The sequence below is a fragment of the Emys orbicularis genome, chromosome 5 (genome assembly GCF_028017835.1).
Source record: "Emys orbicularis isolate rEmyOrb1 chromosome 5, rEmyOrb1.hap1, whole genome shotgun sequence".
In the NCBI taxonomy this organism is placed as follows: domain Eukaryota; kingdom Metazoa; phylum Chordata; order Testudines; family Emydidae; genus Emys; species Emys orbicularis.
In genome coordinates, this window is record NC_088687.1 from 103,783,995 (window position 1) to 103,811,663 (window position 27,669).

Sequence of the window (27,669 nt, forward strand, 5' to 3'; positions counted from 1 at the left end):
GGCCATGCCGTACTACAGATTGCAGTTCCTCTCACATCCACCTCCATGCTGATCACTGCTTGCTACTCACCCACATATAGAATACATATAGGGACCATCACTCGAAGAAGAAGAGGAGGTTTACTTAGATGTATGGTCCCTATTTGTATTCCAATACCCATCCTCCATCCCCTCTGCTATGGACTGGACTACTCAGCGGTAAGGACACTGGAGAGGCGTCGACCCGCACTACCTATTATGTGCCCTCGGCTGCGAGCACAAGAGGAAGCACGATGCACATGTGGGTCAATAGACACTGCTAAGGAAAACTTTTGGACTCAGGAGCATGGCACGTGTGTGCACCCATGTATGGAATACAAATAGGGATGACACATCTCTAAGAATCTCCAGTTCCCTCTTACTTGTAGTGGAAACCTAAAACAAAAAGTCAAAACATAAAGCCTATAAATATAATGAAGGTCCATTCCACCTCTTTGGGCATCAGAATTTCAAAGTGATCCTTTCCTCCAGTTTGGTTCATTAAAAACTGATTTAATAAGTTGGCTTGAAGGCTCATAAATAGGTGGTAGAAAAATGTTGTTGGATCTTGGTAAACTTGGTAAACTTATGGCCCATACTTCCAAAAAAAAAATAACAATAGACTCATATAATAATGTTTCAAACACAAAATGTATTCAGAATGGAAGATCAGCATTTGGTTCATAAGTAATACTGACTTTTTGGGAGAAGATGCTCGAAGAAAGTATGCAGTTCTTTAGAGAGAATGCACTCTTGTTAATTTTTTTCAGTCAATTTACTTTTAAAAAGCTAGAAAAAAACACAAGCAAAAGTTGTATCATTTTACATTTATCACACTGGGCTGTAAGATACATAATGAGGTCTTGGAACACTGCTGTAAACATAACTGTAAAGCTGACAACACCAAAGGCCAAAAGGTCACAATATAGTTCATAAGTTATAAGGAGAAATAAAAAAAGTGTTGTAAGTACTGAATCTCTTCTACTAATCCAACACTTGGAGTGCAGTTTTAATGCTGGAACTCACGGTTAAAATGACAGAAGTTATTAAAATGAAGGTACATTCTGTTATAAATTTAAACATAGTAAGAGAAGGACGGCAGCTATGCCATCATTGACATATTATTACTAATATTTTGTATCTTGTCACCCACTCACTTACCACAGGGGCCATTTTGAAAGATATACATAGTCTTAGGGAAAAAAACATGTATAGTGTGTACAAAGTAAGGTTTATAGAGTTTTTACATTTCTGTGTGTTTGTGTGGTATAGAATAATGTGGTACCTATATAGTTTGGTCGTCTTCTTTGCAAAGTGTGAAATAATTTGTTTCTCTGACATGGGCCATTCTTTATTAAATTTAAAAACAATAAATTAAATGGGAGGAAAGTTGTGAAAACTGGGATTGTCAAATTCTCTGGATTGCCGTGGATAATCCCCAAATGCCTGATCTGGAATATAATTTTGAAAATCCCTTAAAGCAGAGGTTCTCAATCAGGGGTCCGAGGTCCCCTGGGGGGGCTGCAATAAGGTTTCAGGGGGGCCGCCAAGCAGGGCCAGCATTAGACTCACTGGGACTCAGGACAGGAAGCTCTGCCGCATGGGGTGGAAGCCCAGGCCCTGAGCCCCTTCACCCGAGGCTGAAGCCGAAGCCTGAGCAATGTAGCTTTGCGGGGGCCTCTGTGGCATGAGGCCCTGCTTGCTACCACCTAACGCCGGCCCTGGCTTTTATGTGCAGAAAACCCATTATTGTGACACAGGTGGGCCGTGGAGTTTTTATAGCATGTGGCAGGGGAGAAGTGGGCTCAGAAAGAAAAAGGTTGAGAACCCTTGCCTTAAAGAATTACCAGAATTGCTGCCATACTTAGTGCTGGCCTCGCAGTATCAGCAAACATGATGGGATTGAATCACTACTTTTCAATTAAATTAAGTGTCAAAACTTTCCTCAACATCTTAGAATGCATGAGCATTGGTTGGCTCCAAAGAGGTTGTAATGGCATCAAAGACTCTTACCTGTAATGCAGCCAGAGGGATCACAAAACTTTGGCATTTTATTGACCTATTTATTTTGACTGATTGTGATGACAAATGATGAATACAAACAGATTATTTATTATTTAGATAGTACCTGAAATTTACTCATTTGCTGAAGTACTGAAATGGAGTACAAATTTGGCAAATGAGGATTTAAGGGGATATGAAAGGAGGGGGTGGGGGTAGTGGAAAGAGATAAAAGCAAAGACGCTGGTAAACTAGGTTTTTTCATGAAGTTGATGGATTTCCACTCCACCTGGTAAACTAGGTTGTGAAGTATTTTGGATGCAATGACGAGTACAGCGTTGGCCTGAAAGGCTGACTGAACTAGTGATGTTGGAGGAGGTGTAAAACCAAGTTTAGGGGGAGACCCTACAAGCCCTGTGTATGATAGGGGTCTGGGGGAAGCCAATAAAAGCCAGAGATTCACAAAGTTCAGGGAGTTAACAATAAATAGGGGGCAAACTAAACACAGAAGACCTGATTCAGTGTCTCGGTTAAGTCAACAGAAGCCTGTATGTTTCTATTGTTTGAAAGTCTTCCTGAGGGACCTACTGGTACAAGCAGCCTGTAATCCCTACTCCTCAGAGTTGAGGGGGGGACCTGTGCAATACAGGAAGCGGGTAAATTGTTGGAAGTGGGGGATGAGATTAGTAAACCCAGGAGAGGCACTTGTTCAGCGGAGATTCTGTGGAGTCCTGGCTAAACTTAAAAGCAGTTCTTCCCAAGGTTGAAACTAAAAGCAAAGACGAATGGAGAAAAGTTACCATGCAAGAAATACTGCCCCTTATATAGTAAATACAAAAATAGCTAATCTTTAAATAACAGAAGAGAGGAGGAAAGGGAAAGGAGATCAGAAGCAAAGTGTCACATTTCTTTTGGCTTTAATATAATTTCAGATTAAAGAAAATTAAGATGCCCAGAAATTTAATTTGAGACTTCCATTGAGACTTGAAAATAAAGGCAACTTTATATTAATTTATGTGCTACAGAGTACTGTAGTCTACAGAAGAGGCAAATTTGATATATTGGCCATGCAAACTAACAAAATATTATGGTATGTGCCAGGAAATTCTGAGAAGTAAGGCTAAAATACCTTGATTCTAGATAGACATAAACATCTAACCCAAACTGAACATAAGAACATTTATTGAAAAAATAATAATGGGTGTAGAGAGGTTCTTCAAATCAAGATTGGATGCCTTTCTCATGGATACACTTTAGCTAAATACAGGTTATTTGGCTCAATACAATGGTAACTGGGTAAAATGTAAAGGCCTGTGAAATACAGGAGGTCATATCTAATGTTCCCTTCTGGCCTGAAACTCATGAAAGCTAGTCTGCCACAAATTTAACTATGGTCTAATCCTGATATAGGAGTAGGTGGATACGCAGTGCCTCTCAGGATCAATCCTTGTTTTAGAAGTTCACATCACAGCGCCAGATAAGGCCTGACCCAACTTCGATTAAAATTAATGGAAAGACTCCCATTGACTCCCATAATGACCTCAAAGGCTCAGATCTCATTATCATCGCTTCTCTAATTTGCCTGAAATATATATAAAAAGTAATTGGGCTAATATATATATATATATAATGCTACAGCTAAAACACGCTTTACTCCTGGACCCAAACTGGGGAGATAAGAGCCAACAAAATATATTTGGTCTCCAAGTTGCCTTTGTTAATGTTATTATTTAATACATTTGTTTGTCATGCTGTGGACTGTGCAGTCCCTGTCCCAAGGAGCTTAGTCTAAAAGACACAAATAAGAGAAGAGACTGGGAGACCCAGATGATAAGATTTGCTTGTTTTGCTTCAAATCATGCTGATGATCACAACTTCTTTCAGACACATCAGTACAGAAGATAAAGTATTTTTAGCATGTATCATTGTACTTGTCTATTGGCACCTGTCCAGGGCATTGGGAGATTCAGTTCATTAGAGTCTACCCTGCAGTCTCTGGGGAGCTGCACTTTTTTGTGTATTGTCAAACAATTTCTTGGGCACCATGCTGAAAATGAACCCTCAGAAGTCAAGAAAATTAACATCTTGTATTATCTGAAATGTAATTTCCTTCTCATTATTGCTGTTTCAGACCAAAATAACTTGTTCTGGATATTTACCAGCAAATGCATAATGACCTTAGTAACAGGGTAATTGGAAGTATATGTTGACCATTTGATGTTAGAAATACTGAAATTACAATATTAAAAATCAACTAAATTATTTACATATAGAACAGTTGAAATAATTGGTAAAATTATCTGGCCTTTTGCAGAGAACTCATAGTACCATATGCTATTATCAAATAGGATCAATGTCATTTTTTAGTAATATTTGTGAGATGGATAGCTTGTAAAGGAGGTATGTTGCCAGCAAAATAGCTAATGCATTTTAGCATGATGATTTATGTACCATATAATCTATGATGACAGATGGTCTTAAATGTAGCTATAAATAAAAGAGTAGGTGTTTACTTTGGGAGCATTTATATTCTAGGAAAATGTGGTGATGTGCCAGGTTCATCTTGGCTTTTTTTTGTTTTTTTAGGTTTTTTTAGTTTTGCTTTAGGGTGGATTTTAACTCTTTTACAAAGGAAATGAGTTGGTTTAATGTTATTACATTTAAAGGACCACCCCACTCCTAAATCTCTTCCAAAGTTAGGGTTACTTTAATAAAAGTTCCTGTACAGGCACAGTTTTAAAGGGACTATTGAATTACTGACCATAGAAGACTATTGCTAATCTTCCCCATAATCATCGTTTCTGAACAATTACAGAAAAGCTTAATAACTGGGTTAATATGCCTTTAAGTAAATCATTTATTATGCAAAGCTAAATTATGCCTCCCACTGCACTGTGCTGGTGGATAAAAGAGATGCCATCATACCTCTCTCCCAGTGGGCCATTGTGCAAGAAAAGAGGTTCTACTAGTGCAGTTTGCAGTACTGACCAACCCCAAGGGTGTTACTGCAATGATGTGTCCATATGCATGTCTGGCTGCCTGTGCTTGCATAGAATACTCCTGTTCTTTTTTTAAAACGGGTAGCAAGACCTTCTAGGTGCCATGCTTCTCCCTCGCTGTTTAGGAGGCAGACGCCTTTTAGAGATAGAGGGCTGAACTTTCTGGCCCCAATTGTTTCCTGAGTTTCCAAACCTGAGTTTCAAAAGAGTTCAATGCCCAATGTGTGCCCAACCAATTCTTCTGAAAATCTGACTGCTTTTTTGGTGCCTTAATAGGAGCTAGGCACTTTTTTGAAAATCTGGTTTCAGTTGTGGGCACTGAGCTCTTCAAAATTCTGGCCTTAATGACTCCTGAGCACATTGTTTAAAGGGTGCCATGTTGTCCTCTCCCACCACAGCTCAGCCTACTGAGCCTACATTCCATTGAATCACAATATATTTATTTGTTTAAATTGTTGTGACAATGCAAACCGAAAACTTGCTGTAATTAGTTTATATAAAGTAGGATAACATTATACATTCAGATTAATATTAAATCTAAGAAATGTTACTGGGGGAAATTAACAAATGTTTATGAAAATGCCTTTCTCAAAACGTCTCAATATATTAAAATATTTTCAAAAAGTCTCCTAAGTCACCTAGGCATTTTATAAAAAATATACCTATATTGATTAGGCACCCAGGATCATGGAAACCTATCCATGCTAGGGATAATATGAAGGATTTAAAACGATAGGCCTCAGCTTTATTATTTTTAATATTAAATGGGGTGCTGATCTTCCTCCTTCCCAAAAACTACCAGACATTTAATTGAGTCCAGTACAGGGTTAAATCACAACATACAATTAAAGAATTAAGCTTGCCCCCTTAGTTAGATACCCACTAACAAATTCATAATTTAGCCAGTTGTTGAATTACACCACCTTTGTGCCAGAGGGAATGAAGGCAGAGATGAAAGGTTGCTCAGACTGTGAAGACTGAGTCTTGGGGGCGAGGGGAGGACTTCACAGGCTCTATAATTTCCTTCTGAGTCCAGTGCTCAGGTTTATCCCAGGATCTGGCCTCTTGAAGCCTCTTAGTCACTCTGGACACTGACTCCAAGTTACAGTGACACTTACTAATTTACTAACTTTTATTACCTCCTCCTTTTTTGGAAGTGGGTTACTATCCCTTTATCATCTCCACCTACCAGGGCAATAGCATTTTTAGGAAGGTAAAAAAATAAAATAAAAACCCACCAGACACCTTCCCAATCTTGTCAGAGGAAAAAATTATTTCCTGACCCCTAAAGATAATCTGATTAGGCCCATAGGAAGCCTGGAAACCCAGGTGTGATAATGACATCATCTATAGGGTAGAGTGGATGAGACAACTTTCAGCAGCAAGAAAAGGCTGCTGCATGCCCAAGAATGCTTAAACACATAAGAGAGGAGGGTTTGCTGGAGGCCATCAGCTCCCAAACACCATCTGAATTGGCCAGTGGATGGGCAGGGGATCTGTGTTTGTGTTTTTACCTTTGCGGTTCCGTGATCCTTGGGTTGGCCAGGGCCATATTGACTGTGTGTAACCATTTGATGCCCCTAAAGTGCGTTTCTGCCTTCAGGGATTACTGAAATGCATTGACACTGTGCCCACGCCCTCTTTTATCATGCTATATCTCCTGTGCCAGGGTCGGTTGATTTCCTGGTTTGATAAGCCAGCACTGCATAACTATTTTGCAAAGGGAACGGAGTGGGGCCAAGAATTTGGCCCAATATCTGTTTGTGTCCTTTTTAATGGATAATTTAATTTATGCCAATAAATTACTACAGATTGTGATGATGAGAAAGAGGAAATTATTTGCCATAACTGAAATTTTATATTTATAGTTTAGATTGCAAACTTTTGGGGGCAGAGAATGTCACTTTGTACAGTGCCTCGCACAATGGGGCCCAACTGGGCTGGCACCATTGGTGTTACCATAATAAAAATATTAAATTATGTTTAAATCTAACTTTTGCATTAGATAGTATGTAGTACAGTTATGTATTTTATGTCCTTTCAGAAGGGTCCATTAAGAGTTCAGTATAATGAGTTCTTTTAAACACTTTGCTGATGTTCATCTGGGTATGCACTGCATTGCATTGCTTGAAATTGAAATTTATTTGGAACATAGCAGCAAAAGTGTTCGGGTAGAGGTAAATGCTTAATTGTAGAATTCACTTGAACAACCGACGAGGTAAGGTTCCATGTTTTAAAGAGATCCACATTAATACCTAGGCTTAGGTAACCTACCAGGACCTGTGGTTTTGTTTTTGTTGTTTCTTGTCTGTTATGTTTTCTTTTTAACCCTTTTGACATTTTTAGAGCGCCCTCTACACTACACAGAGAATGTGTTGGAACAAGTTCTTCATTGGAGTTCATTACCTGAGCCATGCGCTGCGTATCTTGTAATAAAGAAGTTCCTAACAGCAGATGCAGTAAAACTCTACAATGGTACGTACATTTATCTTTTGAAAAATTAGACGTTTTATGTCAAAGTACCAACATGGCATAAACTCGCTAACTGTTTCAGTGATTGTTCTGTGTGTGTGTAAAGTACCACTGAAATATCTGAGAAAGTCTCCGGTACTACACAGTATAAAAATCAGAGCTCTACCAAAGGTTCCACTGAATTTCTCTAAACAAGTGGGTTTATGGGTGTTCTTTTTTCCCCAAACTATAAAATCAACTGTTTGAGTATATGAAAACATCCAAGGAAAACTCTGTGGCAGCAGTTCAGAAACTGGTCTGCATACCACTGTTGGCTCACAGAGCACTGCTAGATAGTCCATGTGTTGCTTGCTGATAATTGTAGTGCAGTTAAGGTCTATCCAGATTTTTCATAGCCCAGTCAAGGCCTAACTAGATGTTTCTGATGATGTTTTTGACCAATAAAAACAACATAGAGCCTCTCTACCTTGGGTAATGTCCCTTTGGTGTAAAATCTTGGACTGTGTATCCTGATTACTCCAAAATGGAGCACTAGAGCAAACATAGGACAACAGAACCAAACTGTAAAAGAGAGTAGGGCAGTGGAATTCACAGGTAAGAAGAGAAAATTAGGTCTGACACCCAGGGAGTAAACATAGCCCAGATGTAAAATGAGGAGATGTGATCTAGCAGTTGCAGCCACAGCCATCTCATGTGTTAAGTTAATTGTTTACTATAGTTGTTTCAGGGAAAATGGGGGATTGGAAGGTGGATTCATGAGGGGAATTTCTATGTTGCATGTTTTACAACAAAAAAAGATTGAAAACCAGTACATTATGGATTCAAGTTGTATGAGGGTGGTATTTGTGGCAATCAAACCTAGTGCTGATTTTTTTCCTGATAGACTTGATGAAATATTAAAACTACCTATCAACATATCCATATAAATATTCTTTTCTTTTCTGTCACTTCCAGTTATACAAATACGTTAATCTTTCGTCTGTCTGTCTGTCTCAGTGGTGGAGCTTCCTTCCAAAAAGAATCAAGGATGACAAGAAAAGGTCAGATGCATATTGTCCTTAAGGTGGCAAACTTTTCTTGTCATCCTTGGTTCTTTTTGGAAGGAAGCTCCACCACTAAGAACCCATTGTCCACTACTTTAGGTAGTTGTATTCTTCAGTTCCACCATCCATGAGAGTAGCAATTTATATAGTTGCTGGTGGATGGAGAGGAAGAAGTTAGCTGGGCCCAGCCTGTTGAGAGTTTAGAATATCAAGACAAAGACCTTGATCCCCAGTTAGTGTTTGATGCGTAGCCAGTGAAGTGAATGAAGCATGAGAAGAAGGTGCTTTCATCTGCCTTTGTTGGTCATTAGGTGAACCACTGTGTCCTTTAACTAATGGAGTTTCTTCAGTGTCTGAGGCCTGGTCTACCCTGTGGCAGGGGGGATCGATCTAAGATACGCAACTTCAGCTATGAGAATAGCGTAGCTGAAGTAGACGTATCTTAGATCGACTTAGGCTTGGTCTACACTTACCCCCCAAGTCGAAGTAAGGTACGCAAATTCAGCTACGTGAATAACGTAGCTGAATTCGACATACCTTACTTCGAACTTACCGCGGTTCAGACGCGGTCCACACGCGGCAGGCAGGCTCCCCGTCGACTCCGCAGTACTCCTCTCGTCTAGCTGGAGTACCGCAGTCGACGGCGAGCACTTCCTGGTTCGATTTATCGCGTCCACACCAAACGCGATAAATCGAACCCGGAACTTCGATTGCCAGCCGTCGAACTACCGCGGTAGTGTAGACATACCCTTAGGCCTGGTCTACACTTACCCCCCAAGTCGAAGTAAGGTACGCAAATTCAGCTACGTGAATAACGTAGCTGAATTCGACATACCTTACTTCGAATTTACCGCGGTCCACACGCGGCAGGCAGGCTCCCCCGTCGACTTCGCGGTACTCCTCTCGCCGAGCTGGAGTACCGCAGTCGACGGGGATCACTTCCTGGTTCGATTTATCGCGTCCACACCAGACGCGATAAATCGAACTCGGAACTTCGATCCGCAGCCGTCGAACTACCGGGTAAGTGTAGACTAGCCCTTAGAATCACTTACTTTGCGTCCTCGCAGCGCGGGATTGATGGCCGCCGCTCCCCCGTTGACTCCGCTTCCGCCTCTTGCCGTGGTGGAGTTCTGGAGTCGACGGCAGAGCGATCGGGGATCGATCCCTGATAGATCAATCACTACCCGCCGATCCGGCGGGTAGTGTAGACATACCCTTCGGGTTCATTTCCAAATATAAGTCATTGCAGTAATTTAACCTGGAGGTCTGCAATTTGCACTTACTTCAGAAGAACTATCCTTACTTTTTATTTATTTTGACACCTTTTTGTGTGTGCTATTGTAACACCAACAAACCCCGGTCGTCGGCAGGCAGGATCGAACCTGGGACTTCTGGAGCTAAATGCATGAGTGTCTACTGAATGAGCAAAAAGCCCCGTGGCTGTTAGCTAAGGCTGTAGCAGACTCATTAACCTCTAAGTGGTCTCAGTGCCACTACATGGGACAGAGCACCGCACCCAGGTGGTGTATGGGTTACATAACTCCTCTTTGCTCGTCTCTGTATGTTCAATTGGAATGGATCTCCATTATCTGATAGGGTAGTTTGCCTCAGAGCTATGCATTTTGACTTGGGCCAGATACATTGGTTTTGTGGCTACGATGCTCGTTGGTTCAGGTCTTCATTTTATTTTAATGTTGCATATTGATTTAATGGTACTGTATTTAGATGCTTACAGGCAAGCATCTTGTAAATTAATTGGGGATATTCAAAGTAGTTTAGATGTTAAAGTAATAAAAGTGTATTTAAGAAGCAGATTTAATGAGTGCTCTTGCTTGATTTGGATTCAGAATATTTCTGCAATGTTGCAAATTGTAGTCTTAATCATGGCAATATTATCACAGCTAAATAATCTCTTGCATTACTGCTGGATCTGTTCTTGAATTTAGGATTGCCATTTTAAGAAGCTTTTCCATGGTGAATACGTTTTAGTGACTAAAACCCTGAGGTGTTTTTTTTTCTCTCTCCTTAATTGTGTCTTGCAGCAACCAACTTGTAAATACTACTTATGTGGAGTGTACTTGGTGATAGATTTGGGGTAGTTTACTTTGTCTCTGTCTGAACAAATGTCTTCCAGATCAATCACAATGACTACCAACTCCAGTATCAGAGGGGTAGCCGTGTTAGTCTGAACCTGTAAAAAGCAACAGAGGGTCCTGTGGCACCTTTGAGACTAACAGAAGTATTGGGAGCATAAGCTTTCGTGGGTAAGAACCTCACTTCTTCAGATGCAAGTGAAGAAGTGAGGTTCTTACCCACGAAAGCTTATGCTCCCAATACTTCTGTTAGTCTCAAAGGTGCCACAGGACACTCTGTTGCTTTTTACCAACTCCAGCATTACTGCTACATTCATTACATCCGATACACCTTAACATTGGGATCTAAAAAGGAAATAATGAAAGTAAATCAAACGTGATTTAATGTCAATTTGTTACCAGCACAACAGGCACCATTTCAGAAATGTTCACGTTTTGCTGTTCATTGTAAAAACTGAAAAATGCTAAGGAATATTTCTATGGTTTTCGTGCCTTGTCTTAATAATGAAGCAGAGTCAATGATACAAGCAAAATCAACTGTAACTAGGTTTTATTTTAATAAAAGTAAAGAAGTTAAGCACTAGGATGTTAAAAATAAACACTGCTTTAAAGAAGTTTCATTTTGCAAGAGTTTTAACAAGTCTCATTGTAATTCTTAATTTTTACCAGAAACATTAGCAATAAAAGCAGTAGAGAGAAGCTAACATTTCTCTTTAAATGTGTAAATATTAACTGCCATAAAACAAATAGTAATTAAAATATTGGCAAATAAAAAAGTATATATTTAACAATTTGAAGGGGTTTAAAACTTCTTAAATGTGGAATGTGTGTTGATGTTTATGCACTGTAGCCATTTACACACATAACACTTCTGTTTCTAATCTTATGTGTAAATCCATGTATACATATTGGTAAATTACAAAAACAAATTTTGGGAGCCCAGGTACTATCCTTTTGCTAATGGTTCTGATTCATCCCCCAATGTCCCTTTGCAAGGAAGGGAGGAACATTTCATAGAATCATAGACTTTAAGGTCAGAAGGGACCATTATGATCATCTAGTCTGACCTCCTGCACAATGCAGGCCACAGAATCTCACCCACCCACTCCTGTATCAAACCTGTGCCTGAGCCATTGAAGTCCTCAAATCATGGTTTAAAGACTTCAAGGTGCAGAGAATCTTCCAGCAAGTGACCTGTGCCCCACGCTGCAGAGGAAGGCGAAAAACCCCCAGGGCTTCTGCCAATTTGCCCTGGAAGAAAATTCCTTCCTGACCCCAAATATGGTGATCAGATAAACCCTGAGCATGTGGGCAAGACTCACCAGCCAGACACCCAGGAAAGAATTCTCTGTAGTAACTCACATCCCACCCCATCACAAGCCATTGGGCATATTTACTGCTAGTAGTCAAAGACGAATTAATTGCCAAAATTAGGCTATCCCATTATACCATCCCCTCCATAAGCTTATCAAGCTTAGTCTTGAAGCCAGATATGTCTTTTGCCCCCACTACTCTCCTTGGAAGGCTGTTCCAGAACTTCACTCCTCTGATGGTTAGAAACCTTCATCTAATTTCAAGTCTAAACTTCCTGATGTCCAGTTTATATCCATTTGTTCTTGTGTCCACATTGGTACTGAGCTTAAATAATTCCTCTCCCTCCCTGGTATTTATTCCTCTGATATATTTATAGAGAGCAATCATATCTCCCCTTGGCCTTCTTTTGGTTAAGCTAAACAAGCCAAGCTCTTTGAGTCTCTTTTCATATGACAGGTTTTCCATTCCTCGGATCATCCTAGTAGCCCTTCTCTGAACCTGTTCCAGTTTGAATTCATCCTTCTTAAACATGGGAGACCAGAACTGCACACAGTATTCCAGATGAGGTCTCACCAGTGCCTTGTATAACGGTACTAACATCTCCTTATTTCTACTGGAAATACCCGCCTGATGCATCCCAAGACTGCATCAGCTTTTTTCACGGCCATATCACATTGGCGGCTCGTAGTCATCCTTGATTGGACCAGCAAGGGAAAGCCACCCTGTGGAATCCTGAGAGGAGTGGAGAAGGGAGGGGCTGGCTTGGCTTCTCTGCGGCTTTCCTACCCAGAATGTGCAGGGAGATTATTCCTGGGCAGGGGAGGAGGAGATAACTGGTGGGATCCATTAGCCTGGAGGAGGAAGGAGAGACCTTATGTCTTTGCAGATTAAGGTACCATTCATGTGTACTTTCATTCATGGTTATGGATTAGATCCTAGCAATTATGCTGAAGGGTGGGGGGCAACCCTAACTATTTGATATTTGGCATGAGGCCATTTATTTGTATTGGGCCCAAATAAATGCCAGGTATTTTCAGTGGGCATATGTCTTCTTTTCTCTTGCTCCCTTCTTCTTCTCTGCTTACAGTTAATAAAGATGAAGCCTTCACTTTAACATTAACATTATTACTGAATCTGTTTTATTTTCTGGTGTGGCCTGATCAAGCACCCAGTGTTTCATCTTCATCTGGCTCAAATTTCTTTCAACCACTTTGTACTCAAGGAGGGATTCCATTTTTTTATTTGGAGTTTCTGTACTGTGTGCCTTATTTTTGGCATTTGTAGCAGTGACGTTCCTAGCATAGGTCAGACCTTGTAATTGGCTCTGTTAATTGCCCTTAATGCTGTAGCTTGGCTAAACTTCATTTCCATTTCTTTGGCAATTGGTTATAATTGGTCTGATGAAACTTTGATTTACCATCAGCACTAAATGATATGGACATGGAAGTATAAATAATGGTTCTGAAATGTTGAGAACTTAAGTCAATTTAGTTCCCTTTAAAAAGCCAACAAAAATAGCATACTTGTACATCTTCAAAGAGTTTCCCTAATGTGAGTGTGATTCATAGCAGAGAAGGTTCCCCACTTCTTCTAACAAAGGTTATAGTAATGAATCCTACACTTGAAAATTGGTTTGGACTAAAAATAAAGAGGAGGGTGGAAAGCAGCATATAGAAAAATCATGTGAGTGGCCTCTTCTCACCTAGGCACCATTAAACAGGGGAAAATATACAGCCACTGGTTCTGTAGAACAAAAATAAAATGAAGAGTGGGCTTAGTATCTTTTCCCAAATAACCAAACCAGGGGAATTTTAGTTATTAACTGAGACAAGTCCTTTGGGAGCAGAACTTAGAATTTGGATCCATTGTGCAAAGTTACCAACAACAGCAAATATACAAAGGGCTTGTCAATGGGGTGCAGTCCAGATCAGTGAAAGGTTGTCACCGCTGTAACCTTGGGTGCCTCATGATGCTTTGTTGCTGTAGCTGCCAACCTGGGTTTCTCATAAACAGCCTACCAGCATGCAGGTCACATCCTGAGTGTCTGTATAGTGACAACCCTGGTCCAGTAGCTCTGACCCCTGCAGCTTGCCAGCAACACACCAGTCACACTCAGGCTTCCAGAGTTCTTGGTTACTATTAACAGAGTGACCCCAACACACTCCGAGTCCCAGATTTTCCCCCAAAAACGTGTGTTCTGCAAAGTCCAGCCCTCTCCTGGACAGTTCGGTTATTAAGATCCCTTGCCCCCATAAGGAATCAATATTCAGCAGTTTATTAATTTAACTGCAGTTACCAAACAGTTAATTTTCAACATTGCACTGGATTACACTAAAAATCAAATGTTTATTAACAAAACAAGGTAGGATTTTAAGTGAATTCAAGTATAAGGGATAAAGTTAGAAATGGTTACAAGCAAATTAAAGTGAAAACATGCATCTAAAAGTCTAAAATTTAATCTAGCAAGGCATCATTTAAATTGGCCTTTCTCACCTACAGTCTTTCGGTAAGATAGTTACTGACCCTTTCTTTGGTTGGAGAGGGCCAGAGGTGCTGATGCTTTTGTCGTCTTAGGTGAAAGAGAGAACTGGGATTTTCTGCCCCTTTCTTTTATATTCCAGTGAACCTTTGAAGTGGATTCTTCTGAAGGTTACTTCTCAAGCAAAGTTTTTCCAAAAAGTGAGGAAGGTGACATGGAGTCTGGTGATGAAGGAGGTTCCATGTTCTTCCTTTCGCCACTTGTGTTTGCTAAAATATAAATTGTTCTGTTTTCTGCCATCTCCTCCTCCTGCTGTATTGAGAATCCTGTTTACCACTTACATGTAAATATGCACGTGTATATATATGAGGTACCATTTGAAAACTAATAAATCGTTAGCGGTGGTACCTCTCAAGGCAGATTTTGTACAAAGATTATTACAGTGGCGCATAGGGTATGAATACCCGGATGCTTTTCGTCACAGGGATTCAAAAAAACAATTCCATGACTCTCTCAAATGCCTTTTTTGGCATCTATAAAACTAAAATTAATTTCAGCTCAGAGTGTTTGGCACCCAAGTTATTCATAAGACTCTTTTGACGTTCCACTTTTGCTGAGCCCTCTCTGTTTATGGTATATTAGATTCAGGAAGAGGTTTTTTTAGCCATGTCACCAAAAGTCTGCATTTACCAAAGAGAGGGGTAAGGTTTTTAGATATAAAAAATGCTGTATGTAATAGAAATTGATAGTATTGAAAGATCCAGGAAATTACTTATCAAAAACTGCTTGATACATTTGAAAGAGGTTAATTTAAAAGTTATGTTTATTAATATGTGCCAAAATCATTTGATATGGAGGCTTTATCATTTAATTTTCTTTTTTGTGATGACTAGCCTCCTTTATATCTTGTTTGCTGATTGGGCCATTCAGAATTTTCATTTGTTCAGACTATAAAGACCGATGGTGTTTATATTTAAAAAAAAAGAAGAAAAAAAAAGAAAAAAAAAAAACCTCCTACCTTTGGTCATGAGTTTGGCAAAGTTTTTTTTAACAGAAAGAAGCAAATGTCTGTATAATGTCCTCAGATTTTTATACATGGAACCCACCAGAGATTTTAATTATGGATATATAGTAATGTCCTTGGTGACCATTAGTTTTTCCTTCTCTGTTAGCATGTCTAATAAATTTAGACAGCAGAAGGATGAGGTCTGTAACAAGAGATAATCCAGGTCTTTCAAATAGCAAGGAGGAAAACCCAAGTGTGTGCTGTAAGTATTTTTTTTTTTTTTTTTATGACGAGATAATCAGTAAGGCTCACTTGTATTTAATAAGTCTTTATTTCTTCCTCTAAAATGAGAATTTCCCATATTAAGACAAAAACTGAAATTATTTTAGGTTTAATTTCAGCATCAGACACCCAATTAGTGGCAGGCAAAGAATATAGAAAATAGTCAGTTCAAGGATAAATTATGTGGTACAGAATTGAAGTAATTTCCCTTAAGATTTGGATAAAAAGCTCCATGTGTCAATCAGTTGATAGAACTGAGAGAGAGATTTTGACAGGTTTGTTATGGCAAGAGGGTTACTGATTTTAGAACAAGTGGTTTTATCAGTTTAAAGACAAACTTCAGAACAAAGAAATAATCCTGATTATTATGATTTATTGTTTGTATTACTTTTGTGCCTAGGAGCAATAGTCATGGACTAGGACCTCATTGTGTTAGATGCTGTACAAACACAGAACAAAAAGATGATCCCTGCCCCAAGGAGCCTACAATCTAAGTATAAGACAAGAGACAATAAGTGGATACAGGCAGAAAGGGAGTACAATATTGTCTCATTGTTTACTTGGATTGGTGATAGGCAGCAGTCACAGCAGACGAGCGACCTAATATCTATCTATTTTTTGTGGTTAAGTTATGATCATGAAACAGTTGTGACCATTAATTTAAATCCTCTTGCTATGGAGGGAGTTGAGTATCCTCTATATTCAAAGATTTAGATAATGGTGTAGAGAGTACACTTATAAAGTTTGTAGACAATGCCAAGCTGGGAGGAGTTGCAAATGGTTTGGAGGATAGGATTAAAATTCAAAATGATCTGGACAAACTGGTCTGAAGTAAGTAAGATGAAATTCAATAAGGGCAAATGCAAAGTACTCCACTTAAGAAGGAACAATCAGTTGCACACATAGAAAATGGGAAATGACTGTCTAGGAAGGAGTACTGGGGAAATGGATCTGGGGGTCATAGTGAATCACAAGCTAAATATGGGTCAACAGTGTAACGCTGTTACAAAACAAGCAAACATAATTCTGGGATGTATTAGCAGGAGTATTGTAAGCAAGACACGAGAAGTAATTTCTTCCACTCTACTCTCTGCTGATTAGGCCTCAACTGGAGTATTGTGTTCAGTTCTGGGCACCACATTTCAGGAAAGATGTGGACAAATTGGAGAAAGTCCAGAGAAGAGCAACAAAAATTATTAAAGGTCTAGAAAACATGATCTATGAGGGAAGATTGGGGGGAAAAATGGGTTTGTTTAGTCTGGAGAAGAGAAGACTGAAGGAGGACATAAGTTTCCAAGTACATAAGTTTCCAAGTACATAAAAGGTTGTTACAAGGAGAAGAAGAAAAATTGTTCTTGTTGATCTCTGAGGACAGGACAAGAAGCAATGGGCTTAAATTGCAGCAAGGGCGGTTTAGGTTGGACATTAGGAAAAACTTCCTAACTGTCAGGGTGGTTAAGCACTGGAATAAATTGCCTAGGGAGGTTGTGGAATCTCTGTCATTGGAGATTTTAAAGAGCAGGTTAGATAGTCACCTCCTGCCTTAAGTGCAAGGACTGGACTAGATGACCTCTTGAGGTCCCTTCGAGTCCTATGATTCCTATTATTTATTATTAATATAATTGTGACTTTATGTTCTCTCAATTTGAGCTGATGGGTGAGGGGATTTAAGTTATTGTTGAATCCCAATGTCATGAATATAATTGTAATAATTTGTCAATTCCATTTGGATTGGAAGAGTGAGGACTGAATTCCTGTTTATTCCTAGGGTTGCCAGGCGCCCGGTTTTCGACCAGAATGCCCAGTTGAAAAGGGACTCTGGCGGCTCCGGTCGGCACTGCCGACTGGGCCATTAAAAGTCTGTTCGGTGGTGCATTGTGGGACCAGGAGTAAGGCAGGCTCCCTGACTGCCCTAGTGCAGTGTGGCTTCCGGAAGCAGCCGCCAGGTCCCTGCAGCCCCTAGATGCATGGGCAGACAGGGAGGCTCTGCACATTGCCCCCGCCCCGATGGCCAGCTCCACAGCTCCCATTGGCCAGGAACTGCAACCAATGGGAGTTGTGGGGACGGAGCCTGTGGGTGCGAGGAGAGTGCACAGAGCCTCCCTGTCCACCGATGCATCGAGGGGGCCGCAGGGACCTTGTGGCTGCTTCCTGGGAGTTGCAGCCCGGAGTCCCCTCCTACACCCAAACTCCCTCCCGGAGCCCACCCCCCCAACATCCCAACCACTTACCCCCAGACCCGTCCTGCACCCCAAACGCCTCATCCTTGGCCCTACCCCAGAGCCCACATCCCCAAATGGAGCCCGCACCCCCTCCCACACTCCAAACCCCTTGGCCCCAGGCCAGAGCCCCCTCCTGCACCCCAAACACTTCATCCCCAGCTCCACCCCAGAACCTGCACCCTCAGTTGGAGTCCTCACCCTCCCCCCCCCTCCCCACCCGGAACCCTTCATTTCTGGCCCTACCAAAGCCCGCACCCCCAGCCAAGGTCCAGATCCTGAACCCTTATATACTCACACTTCGCCCCAGTGAAGTTGATGGAGATTCACATAAGCCTGAAGTCCATCCATGTGGACCCAATTACAGAGTGCGTGTGCGTGTGTGTGTATAGTTGTCAAGCAATTAAAAAATAGAATACCATTTATTTAAATATTTTTGGATGTTTTCTACGTTTTCAAATATATTGATTTCAGTTACAACACAGAATACAAAGAGTACAGTGCTCACTTTATTTTTGATTACAAACATTTTCACTGTAAAAAAGAAACTTCAATTCACCTCATTGAAGTACTGTAACGCAATCTCTTTTATCACGGAAGTTTAACTTACAAATGTAGAATTATGTATAAAAGAATAACTGCACTTAAGAATAAAACAATCTAAAACTTTAGAGCTTACAAGTCCACTCAGTCTTACTTTTTGTTCAGCCAATCGCTCAGACAAACAAGCACAGCCAATCGCTCAGACAAACAAGCATTCAGTGTTGGGGGAGGACAGGGGAGAGGGGAAGTAAGCAGTGACTTGTGCAGGAGGAGGGCGTGGGAGGACGGGGGTGACAATGGGGAGGAGCAAGCAATAACTTGTGCAAGAGGAGGGTGAGGAAGGTGTCTTGCTGCTGCTTCTGGAAGGGTTCTTTCTGATACTGGGCTCGCGAGGCTCGCCTCCTTTTACTGAGCTAGGTGGGCTCCATTTAGCGGAGTGAGCCCTTGTTTGGAAGGGAGAGTAGATTTTACCTCAGGGATACTTTATTCTGTGCTGTAATTGAAATCAATATATTTGAAAATATAGAAAATACCTACAAATATTTAAATAAATGGTATTCTGTTATTGTTTAACAGCACGATTAATCGTGATTAATTTTTTTAATCGCTTGACAGCCCTAGTGTGTGTATATGTATATATGTGTGTGTGCTGTGTGTGTATATATACACCGCTACCTCGAAATAACGTGACCCGATATAACACGAATTTGGATATAACATGGTAAAGCAGTGCTCGGGGGGGCTGCGCACTCCGGTGGATCAAAGCAAGTTCAATATAACGCGGTTTCACGTATAACGCGGTAAGATTTTTTGGCTCCCAAGGACAGCGTTATATCGAGGTAGAGGTGTATGTATATGTGAATATATATATATATATATATATATATATATATATATATATATATATATATATATATATATATATATTATTAATATTAATTAGTTTGAAGGTTTTACTTATGGAAACAATTTTCCTCATTTATTAATATATGATATAAATTTTTAAAGGACCCTTAAAAAAAAAAAAAGAACATAAAGAAGAGAACAGACATTGAAAACTGTATAGTTACAAGCACTGCTGCAACATATACAGACAAGAGGCAAAAATGAGGAATTCCATTTTTCTGCACTCCCCATCACATTCCCCCATATGTATAACAGCACTGATTGTTACATATTAAGATGGTAAATTATTTTCTCTTCCTAACAATCCAACATAAGTACCCATTAGCTTCTGTTTTACCAACAATTCCAGGTTTTTTTTAGTATGTTTTAATGTATTGGATCAGGTATGCCAAACTTGACTCATTTTAATGTAAAAATAGTCTTATAAGCAGTGAGTATGAGACAAATATACAGTATGAAAGCTCCTGTTGAAATATTAATAAAAGATAGACATTTCCTTGTCACATGACTGAGTTACTAAAAATATTGCAAAATTAGGAAATTATAGTAATTTTGGGATTACTGGGGAATGTTGAAGAAATGTAATGGTGCAGTAATTTCTCTATATTATTAGAAACTGTATTGGACCATGCATTTTACTGCCTCCTTCAATATTACAAGTAGATTCCTAATTCTGGCTTATCAGTTGTAATACCAAATTTTTACATTTTGTGTCATACTTTGATATCATGATTACTTGTACAAAGGAATGCATGCATATAGAAGAATTAGATGATTCTGATCATGATATAATGTAGGAATCACTAGTTCCCAAATATAATTAACTGTGTAATTTGCTGTGAGGCATTGTTCTTTAAGTATCACCATCTTTGTAACTAAATGTTACCTACATATGAATTAGTTCTCTTTGCTGTATTCCTGATTAACTTTCATGTATGATTTGCTTAAAACTTTTTTGAGAATTTATTTCAAATATTATGTCCTTTCCCCTTATATTTTACAGCTATATTATTCTGTGTCTTTTCTTGATAAATTGCAATTTGTGTATCAACTTTGCAAAACATAAATCAAAATTTTATTGAAAACAAGTCAACAATGTAAAAACATATAACATAATTGTTTTTTCCACTAAAAAACATTAACAGTATAGTTCTACAGGTGGTAAACAAGAGCAGACACGTTTTTTAAATAACTAAAAGCATCTAAGAAATGTGTAAATTAAACAGAAGAAAAATAACTGCAAAAACTTGACTCAGTTTATAGAGTGGTGGTATTTGAGGATAATGGAATTATTAGCTGTTGTTACCAAGATATGACTCCCTACAGGGGCTGAAGTGTGAAGGAGGGAATGAGGGAGCACTGCTGCCCATAGTCTCCCTGATTACTCCCCTTCCTTCTTGGCAATCTGCTTTAACTACTGGTCACCCATAAGCTGCTGGCTTCTGTATCCTTTCAGTGAGTCTTGTGGCAGTAACTTTAAAAAGGAATGCCAACTCCAGCAGTGTCCCAGTCACAGGAATCTAGGTTTGCTGTACAGTGCTTTCACAGTAGTTTCCAGATAAAAGGCAGAGTACCCTTTGTTCATCTAAACATGACTAGCCACAATGTTCACTGTTGTCTTGCTCCCCCACATTCAAATTTGTTGCTGTGGCAGCCTGTAGCACCTATAGAGTTACATTCTAGATTCCCACTTTACATCTCTCCTCAACCCACTGGCATTTTTTGTAATTGCTTTTTACTTAGAAAATATCAGTCCCGATGGAATTTATTTAGCAGTTTCATTCAAATTTAGCCTAGACATTAGTGACCCAAAGTCATTGCCAGCTGACATTTGACCTACCTGAAATGAGTAGAACAGGTTAAATAAATAAAAGATACTTGCAAAAATGTCAAACATTTAAAGTTGTTTCCCTTGCACAGGGTTTGAGATATACCTATTTTCCTTTTTCCATTTTTTTAAAGCACTTTTTAATCAGTTTTTCAAAAACATAACTGAATTGACACAACACACAATTTTTGGCAGTGAAAATTTTTGACAGTGGTTTGGATTTTTAAAAAGCCACAAATTCTCTCACACTCACACACACACACACACACACACACACTCCTAAAGCCAACATATTTGCAAAACTTTTCAGAAAAGGCAGGTTTTTACCCACGCCACATTACATTCAAAAACTGTTGACCAGCTCTAGAAATAAGTTGACTACCATAGTCCAGCATGACAAAATACATTATTCAACAAAAAGTATCAGTTAGTATTAGACTCATTGAAGAAACTAAGATCTAAATAAGCTTTGGGATATTCTTTCCTAGAAATTTACTTTAGTCTCTCCATGTTCATATTGAAGTATGTTGATGAGACAGTATAGACAGCTTACATGGCCTCTGTCTGTGCTATCAATAGGACATCTTTCAGCACCAATATAGTCATCATAAACTTTTAAATAAGAAAGTTTAGAACAATAAAATTCTGGTATCATTGTGTTGATACATAATAATGCTAAGCACATTAAAATTCAGTACTCTGTGATTTCCAATATTTAAAAATACTGTAACCAAATGCTTTTCATCTTCTTGACAGAGAAGAATGTAAAAGGTAATGTGAAAGCAGGCTATCTGAAATACAAAGAAGAACCATCAAAATTACTGTCTGGAAATAAATTTCAAGAGCGTTATTTTGTATTACGGGAAGGAAATCTGCTTCTTTACAAGGATATGAAGGTATAAACACATACTCTGCACCCTTCTAATCATGAGCAGTTAAGCTTTAAACTCCTTTCCTTTACATATGAAAAAATGAACACAGGTTGACAGGCAAATCAGCAATTGTTATGCTTGCCTACGCAATTCAGGCATTAAAATAAGAAGAGAGATTTTTTGCTTTTGTTAGAGTTGTTAAAGTGGAATAAACTGAGAAAATATAAGAGCTCATTTAGCTATATTTATGTATTGTGATAAACTTTGTTTTAATTAAAACAACTTTTAGAAACCAGTATAGTTTAGAAGCCAGTATAGAGCCTATCTTTTATGTACAGAGCTTGTTTAAAGGCTAGGGTGTTGTAAGTATTATAAAGCTCCAATAACTGCTTATTTGTTTGCCCTGCAATTTCAAGGCTTTTAGAAAAGACAAGGTACAAGAGCACAATAACTTTTTTTAAATTATTTTTGTTAAAAATGTCGTGATAGAAGAGTTTTGGAAAATAACATCTTTCACTATAGTATCTTCTTTCTTTTCTGTGTACTGTTTTGTGAATGTTATCTTTTTTCCCTCTCTTCCCTATTCCCCTCCCCTGCCCCTTCCGAAAAAAGTATGAAGTTGTAACTTAACTTTTTAATAATAAAAGCAGAAAAGTAAACCTATATTATTGATTTAGGCCCAGTCCTGCAAACATACATGTGCTTAACTTCCTACACATGAACAATTTCATTGACTAACAGGGCTAGTCACATGTATAAAGTTAAGCATGTGTTAAGAACTTTGCCACTTTGGGTCCATAATATATCAGAAGTTTTTAGTGCTTTGCAGAATCCTTTGAATGTGTGCAATTTATACAAAATTATAAAATTAAGTATTGTATTTATGATTAGTTTTATTCGATTCATTTTAACATTTATAGCTTCTGGTAAAGAATACCTTTTAAATAAAGTATTGCTTTTTTGGTCTTGATGCTGTTTTTGTCTGTGCAGCGGATTTATACATATACTGTACTTTCCTTAAAATACCTTGGGGGAATATCCTCCTTTCCTTAGAGAAGAGTTTAATGCGTTAATAGCTAATGTAAGATTATGTAGACGAAATATTATGTCTCTTTTTTTATGAATCCTTAGATATATTTCGTAAGTAGAATGACCACAGGATGTCAGAAAGTGTCTAAATACTTAGTGCTAAAAACTGAAATTGGCACATATGTGAGCATTAATTAATGCTCCTAAAACCTTACTTAGCACCTTGACAATGTGGCTTTATGCTCCATGTATGAGACACTCAAATGTGCCTCTTTTTTTCTACTGGAAAATTTTTCAACTTCACTTCAATCTCCTAGCCTCAAGCTGGAGCTGTGAAACTCATATACCTTATACACATATATAATTATACTAGGTCTGTAAGAAGTAGTTGATTATTTCCCCAAAGGTGATAGGGGGGAGGTAGAAAAATTAGAAATAGTGTCCCATAATGAAAAGATAAGAATAGAGAACCCCCAAAGGAAGAAAAAAGGGGATTGGGCTTTTATAAACCATTCTGTTTTGTAAATTTCTAATGCAGTAATTAGAAACTTATGTTCATTCACAGACTAGCAAACCTGAAAAAGTGCTGCCCCTCAGTTCACTGAAACTTTATCTTGGAGTGAAGAAGAAAATGAAGCCACCAACAAAGTAAGATTAGAAAAGAAACGGGGTTATGTTCTGTATAGCAAAATACTAGAGTTTTGTGATGGAACACCACACAGACGCACACGCACAGACACACACGCACACAAAATCAGGAAATCAAGTGAAGTCTGTCCCTTATTCTGAATGGAATTGCACTCCATAATATTACTTGTTCTGATGCTGTCTGGTCCTGTGTTCCGTGTTAACTCTTCTGTGTTAGAAAATTACTTTATTGATTGGTTTTCTTAATCTGAAGTGTGTTTTCTGTTGTGGCTGTAATTGTTACTAGCTCAATTTAGTCTTGTAGCATGTATCCTGCATTCCAATGGTGGGCACACCTTTAGTGTGCCAAAAAAGATTACTAGTCCTGACCTTTGGTGCCAGTCCCTGGGTCCTCAATGAAGGATTTTCCTTCTCCAGGTTCCACATTGCTGTGACTTTTCTTTGTATTTAAGCCAGTTAGTGGCACTCCTGACCGAGCCAGGTTAGTTGCTGCAGACTAGTAGGTCTCCTATCTTCAGAGGCAGAGCACTCTGTCCCTTAGCGCACACCCAGGCCCAGGGTCGGTGCAACCATTTAGGCGACCTAGGCGGTCGCCTAGGGCACTAGGATTTGGGGGGCGCCATTTTCTTCGGCAGCAAGCGCGGCGGCTGGAACTTCGGCCGCCCCGGTCGCCGCTGGCATTTAGACGGAGGGAGCTGGGGCAGTGGAGCGCGGGGAGGGCCGCCTGCAGCGGAGGGGGGGGCGGCATGCAGGGGAACTCCCCGCCTCAGCTCACCCCTGCCCCGCCTCCTCCCCGAGCACGCCGTGGCTGCTTCACTTCTCCCGCCCCCCAGGCTTGCGGCGCCTAAGCTGATTGGGTGGGGGGTGGGGAGCTGCCGCAGGGGGGTGCCTCAGGGCAGAGGGGGGGAGCTGTCGCGGGGGGGTGCACCTCAGGGCAGGGGCTCGGGGACCGGGGGGGGCGCAAGGTGGAAGTTTCGCCTAGAGCGCGAAACATCCTTCCACCGGCCCTGCCCAGGCCTCAGAGGTGACAGAAGCTGGCATCAAACCAAGGTCTCTCACTGCAGAGCTGCTCATATGGTTGTCCTCTTAACTTTTCTGCCCTATTGTGTGTGTCAGTGTGTGCATGCGGTCGTTTGCTCTCGCTGACTTTGTCTTTCCTTCTGTTTTTGCTCATTCTGCCATCTTATTGTCTGGTCCCATTTCGCCTTTCTTTTTTTTGTCCACTCTGTGATTTATTTTTCTTACCCCAGGCTTCCGGGTCACTTACAAACTCTCAGCTGATTGATCTGGTCTCTCACACCACTGGAAATGGGGCAGTGCTATATATTAGATTATATTGCCTGACTTCATTCTAGAAACCAAGTCTTCACTTGACTGCCCTCACTAGTTGCCCCACTTGCTTCAAATCCATGTCCCTATCACTGCTAGTAGGAATACTTTGGCCTGTTATAGCACCTTCACCAAAGGATCTCAAAGTCCTTCATTTGTGTTTGTAGAGGACTAAATATCAGTGTTCCTCTTGAAAGTGAACATGTAAAAATGACATCTCTTGTCTCAGCTGTGTTCCTTGTGTGTATTCAGTCATAGCTTTCCTTACTTTAGTGACAAAAATGCTTTTTTTAAACTCTCAGCAGCCCTGCAGAACCTACACAGCTAAGGCCTAATGAGCTGGATTCTATTCCATTTTGTATATCATCAGAGAATTCCTAATAAGTTACATTAGTTCCAACAAATTACCCAAGTACAACTCCATGAGGTTGCATAGGTGTTACTGAAACTATAAAATGTATGGGGTAGCACAGACATAACTGAGAGCATTTGATCTATGAAACTTTGTTGCTGTTTTGATGATTCACGAGGTAAAAGGAGCCCAGCTTGACTGAGTTGGCAGACCTGCTAGTTAGATGAAAAGGTCCTGTCACAACTTGTAAATAGAGCATAGTTGATATCAAAGCATTGAGACAATAAACATGGAACCCCATAAGGCCATTTTAAATGAAAATGCTTTTCAGATTAGAATCACATATTAAACTTCTTGCAATAGCTTTTGAGGTGTAATCTCCATGTAAAATTAACTTCCCTATGGAATATTTGGCAAGCACCCCGAAGTTAGCATTCAGTTCTCTTTTATGGCTTTGGTTTCTGGTAAATAAATAAATATTTATTTTTAATGTGGAGTTTTATTTTTTTCAGCTGGGGTCTTACAGTATATTCTGAAAAGCACCACTGGTAAGTAACCAACACCAACAAATGTGTGTTTGCCTGTTTAATGTCAACATTTTTTAAATAGTGTGCTTGAAACCTAATGTGTGTGTTTTTCTTGTTTTTGTTTGATTTTTACCTGTTACCAAAAATTATTGGTTGATTTGTTGCAATAACGTTTAGTTTAAGCTGTCAGTTTCATATCCTTGCTAAGATCCCTGTTCAGCAAAGCCCCAAAGCACAGGCTTAAAACTGTGATTTGAAATCCCAGGAACTAAGCACATGCTTAAAGTTAAACAGGTGCTTCAGTTTTTGTAGAATAAGGACGGATTCCTGGATTGGATCCTCAGTCTTTTCATAATATGCATTTAATATATATTTTAGAAGTTCTTATGTGTAAAATGTAAATAATAAAATACTAACAACCAGTGGCGGATTAATAATTTTGCCGCCCCTGGGCCGGGAAATAATTGCCGCCCTGGCCCCGCCCCGACTCCACCCTTTTCCCGCCCCCATTCCAACCCCCTCCCCAAAGTCTCCGCCCCCTCCCTTCCCCTATTGGATCCCTTCCCCAAATCCCCGCCCCCGCCTCTTCCCCCAGCGCGTGGCGTTCCCCTCCTCCCCCCTCCCTCCCTGCCCCGCGAAACAGCTGTTTCGTGGCGCAAGCACTGGGAGGGGAGAGAAACAGGACGCGGCGGCGCGCTTGCAGAGGAGGCGGAGGTGAGCTGGAGCAGGGGGGCGGGGCACGGAGGGGAGCTTCCGCCCCTGCAAATTTGCCGCCCTAGGCCTAGGCCTTGTTGGCCTAGGCAATAATACGGCGCTGCTAACAACATTAAATAATTAAGAGAAATCCAAGTAGGTTTTGAATGTCAAAACAAGAACTGCTTCTGTGGTATGTGACAATTACAGTTCGATACTTCATTAATCTGTTTATTTTAATTATACCACATATTGTATTGTAGGTACATGTGTTGTGATGGACAGGATACACAGATGGAGTGGATGACCAGTATTTTCAATGCACAGGTAATACTTTGGTCAGAGGAAATAAGATTTTTAAAAATTCTCTACATTTCATATTTAGCGGTGAATCGCTGAGTTTCACCAGTAATTTGTACTTATCTGCAAAACAATTAAATGTATGGATGGATGTTCTGAATGAACCATACATTGTAGGAAAAAGAATAATGCTGTGAAGCCAGTAATGTTACTGAAATGCTTGAGGTCATACAACTACAAGAAGATGTGGACTTAGCCCATCTATGTGCTATGTGTTATTACCTATCACTCAAGTGCTTAGAGTGATAGGTAATAACTGCTTAACGTTTGAGCTGTAGTTTTTTTGGAGGAGTTCATAGAGTTCTCCTGGGTTTTCTTTTGTGTTGCAGAGAATCTGGACAAAGAGAGGCAACCCACTTGCCCATCACCTGTAAACATATTGGGTGAAATCCTGGCCCCAAATAGCGAGATACCTGCTACTAGGTTGTAGGGAAGGTGGGGTATGATTATGAGTGGCAGCTCAAGAACACATCCATACAAAAGGATTTTAATGTGCTTGGGTAGTGGTGAGAGGGACTAAAAGAGATGGTGGAAAATTTCACCCAGAGTGGAGAGCTGTACACGCAGCCATTTAGCGGGAATCTTGAAAATGGTGCTATATTTGCATCAGAGTTTCTTCTACTTTTTTCCATGAGGATTCAGGATGTTTCTTGGCA

General features: G+C 39.9%; 1 protein-coding gene across 1 annotated transcript in view; it reads left to right on the top strand.

Moving 5' to 3' along the window:
* ARAP2 (ArfGAP with RhoGAP domain, ankyrin repeat and PH domain 2) overlaps positions 1-27,669 on the top strand; it is a 203,463-nt gene that overhangs the window by 154,360 nt on the left and 21,434 nt on the right. The window contains exons 26-30 of the mRNA XM_065405009.1: positions 7,365-7,493; positions 21,960-22,099; positions 23,670-23,752; positions 25,946-25,981; positions 26,917-26,980. Of these exons, the coding sequence (XP_065261081.1) occupies positions 7,365-7,493; positions 21,960-22,099; positions 23,670-23,752; positions 25,946-25,981; positions 26,917-26,980 (452 nt within the window). The remainder of the gene's footprint in view (positions 1-7,364; positions 7,494-21,959; positions 22,100-23,669; positions 23,753-25,945; positions 25,982-26,916; positions 26,981-27,669) is intronic.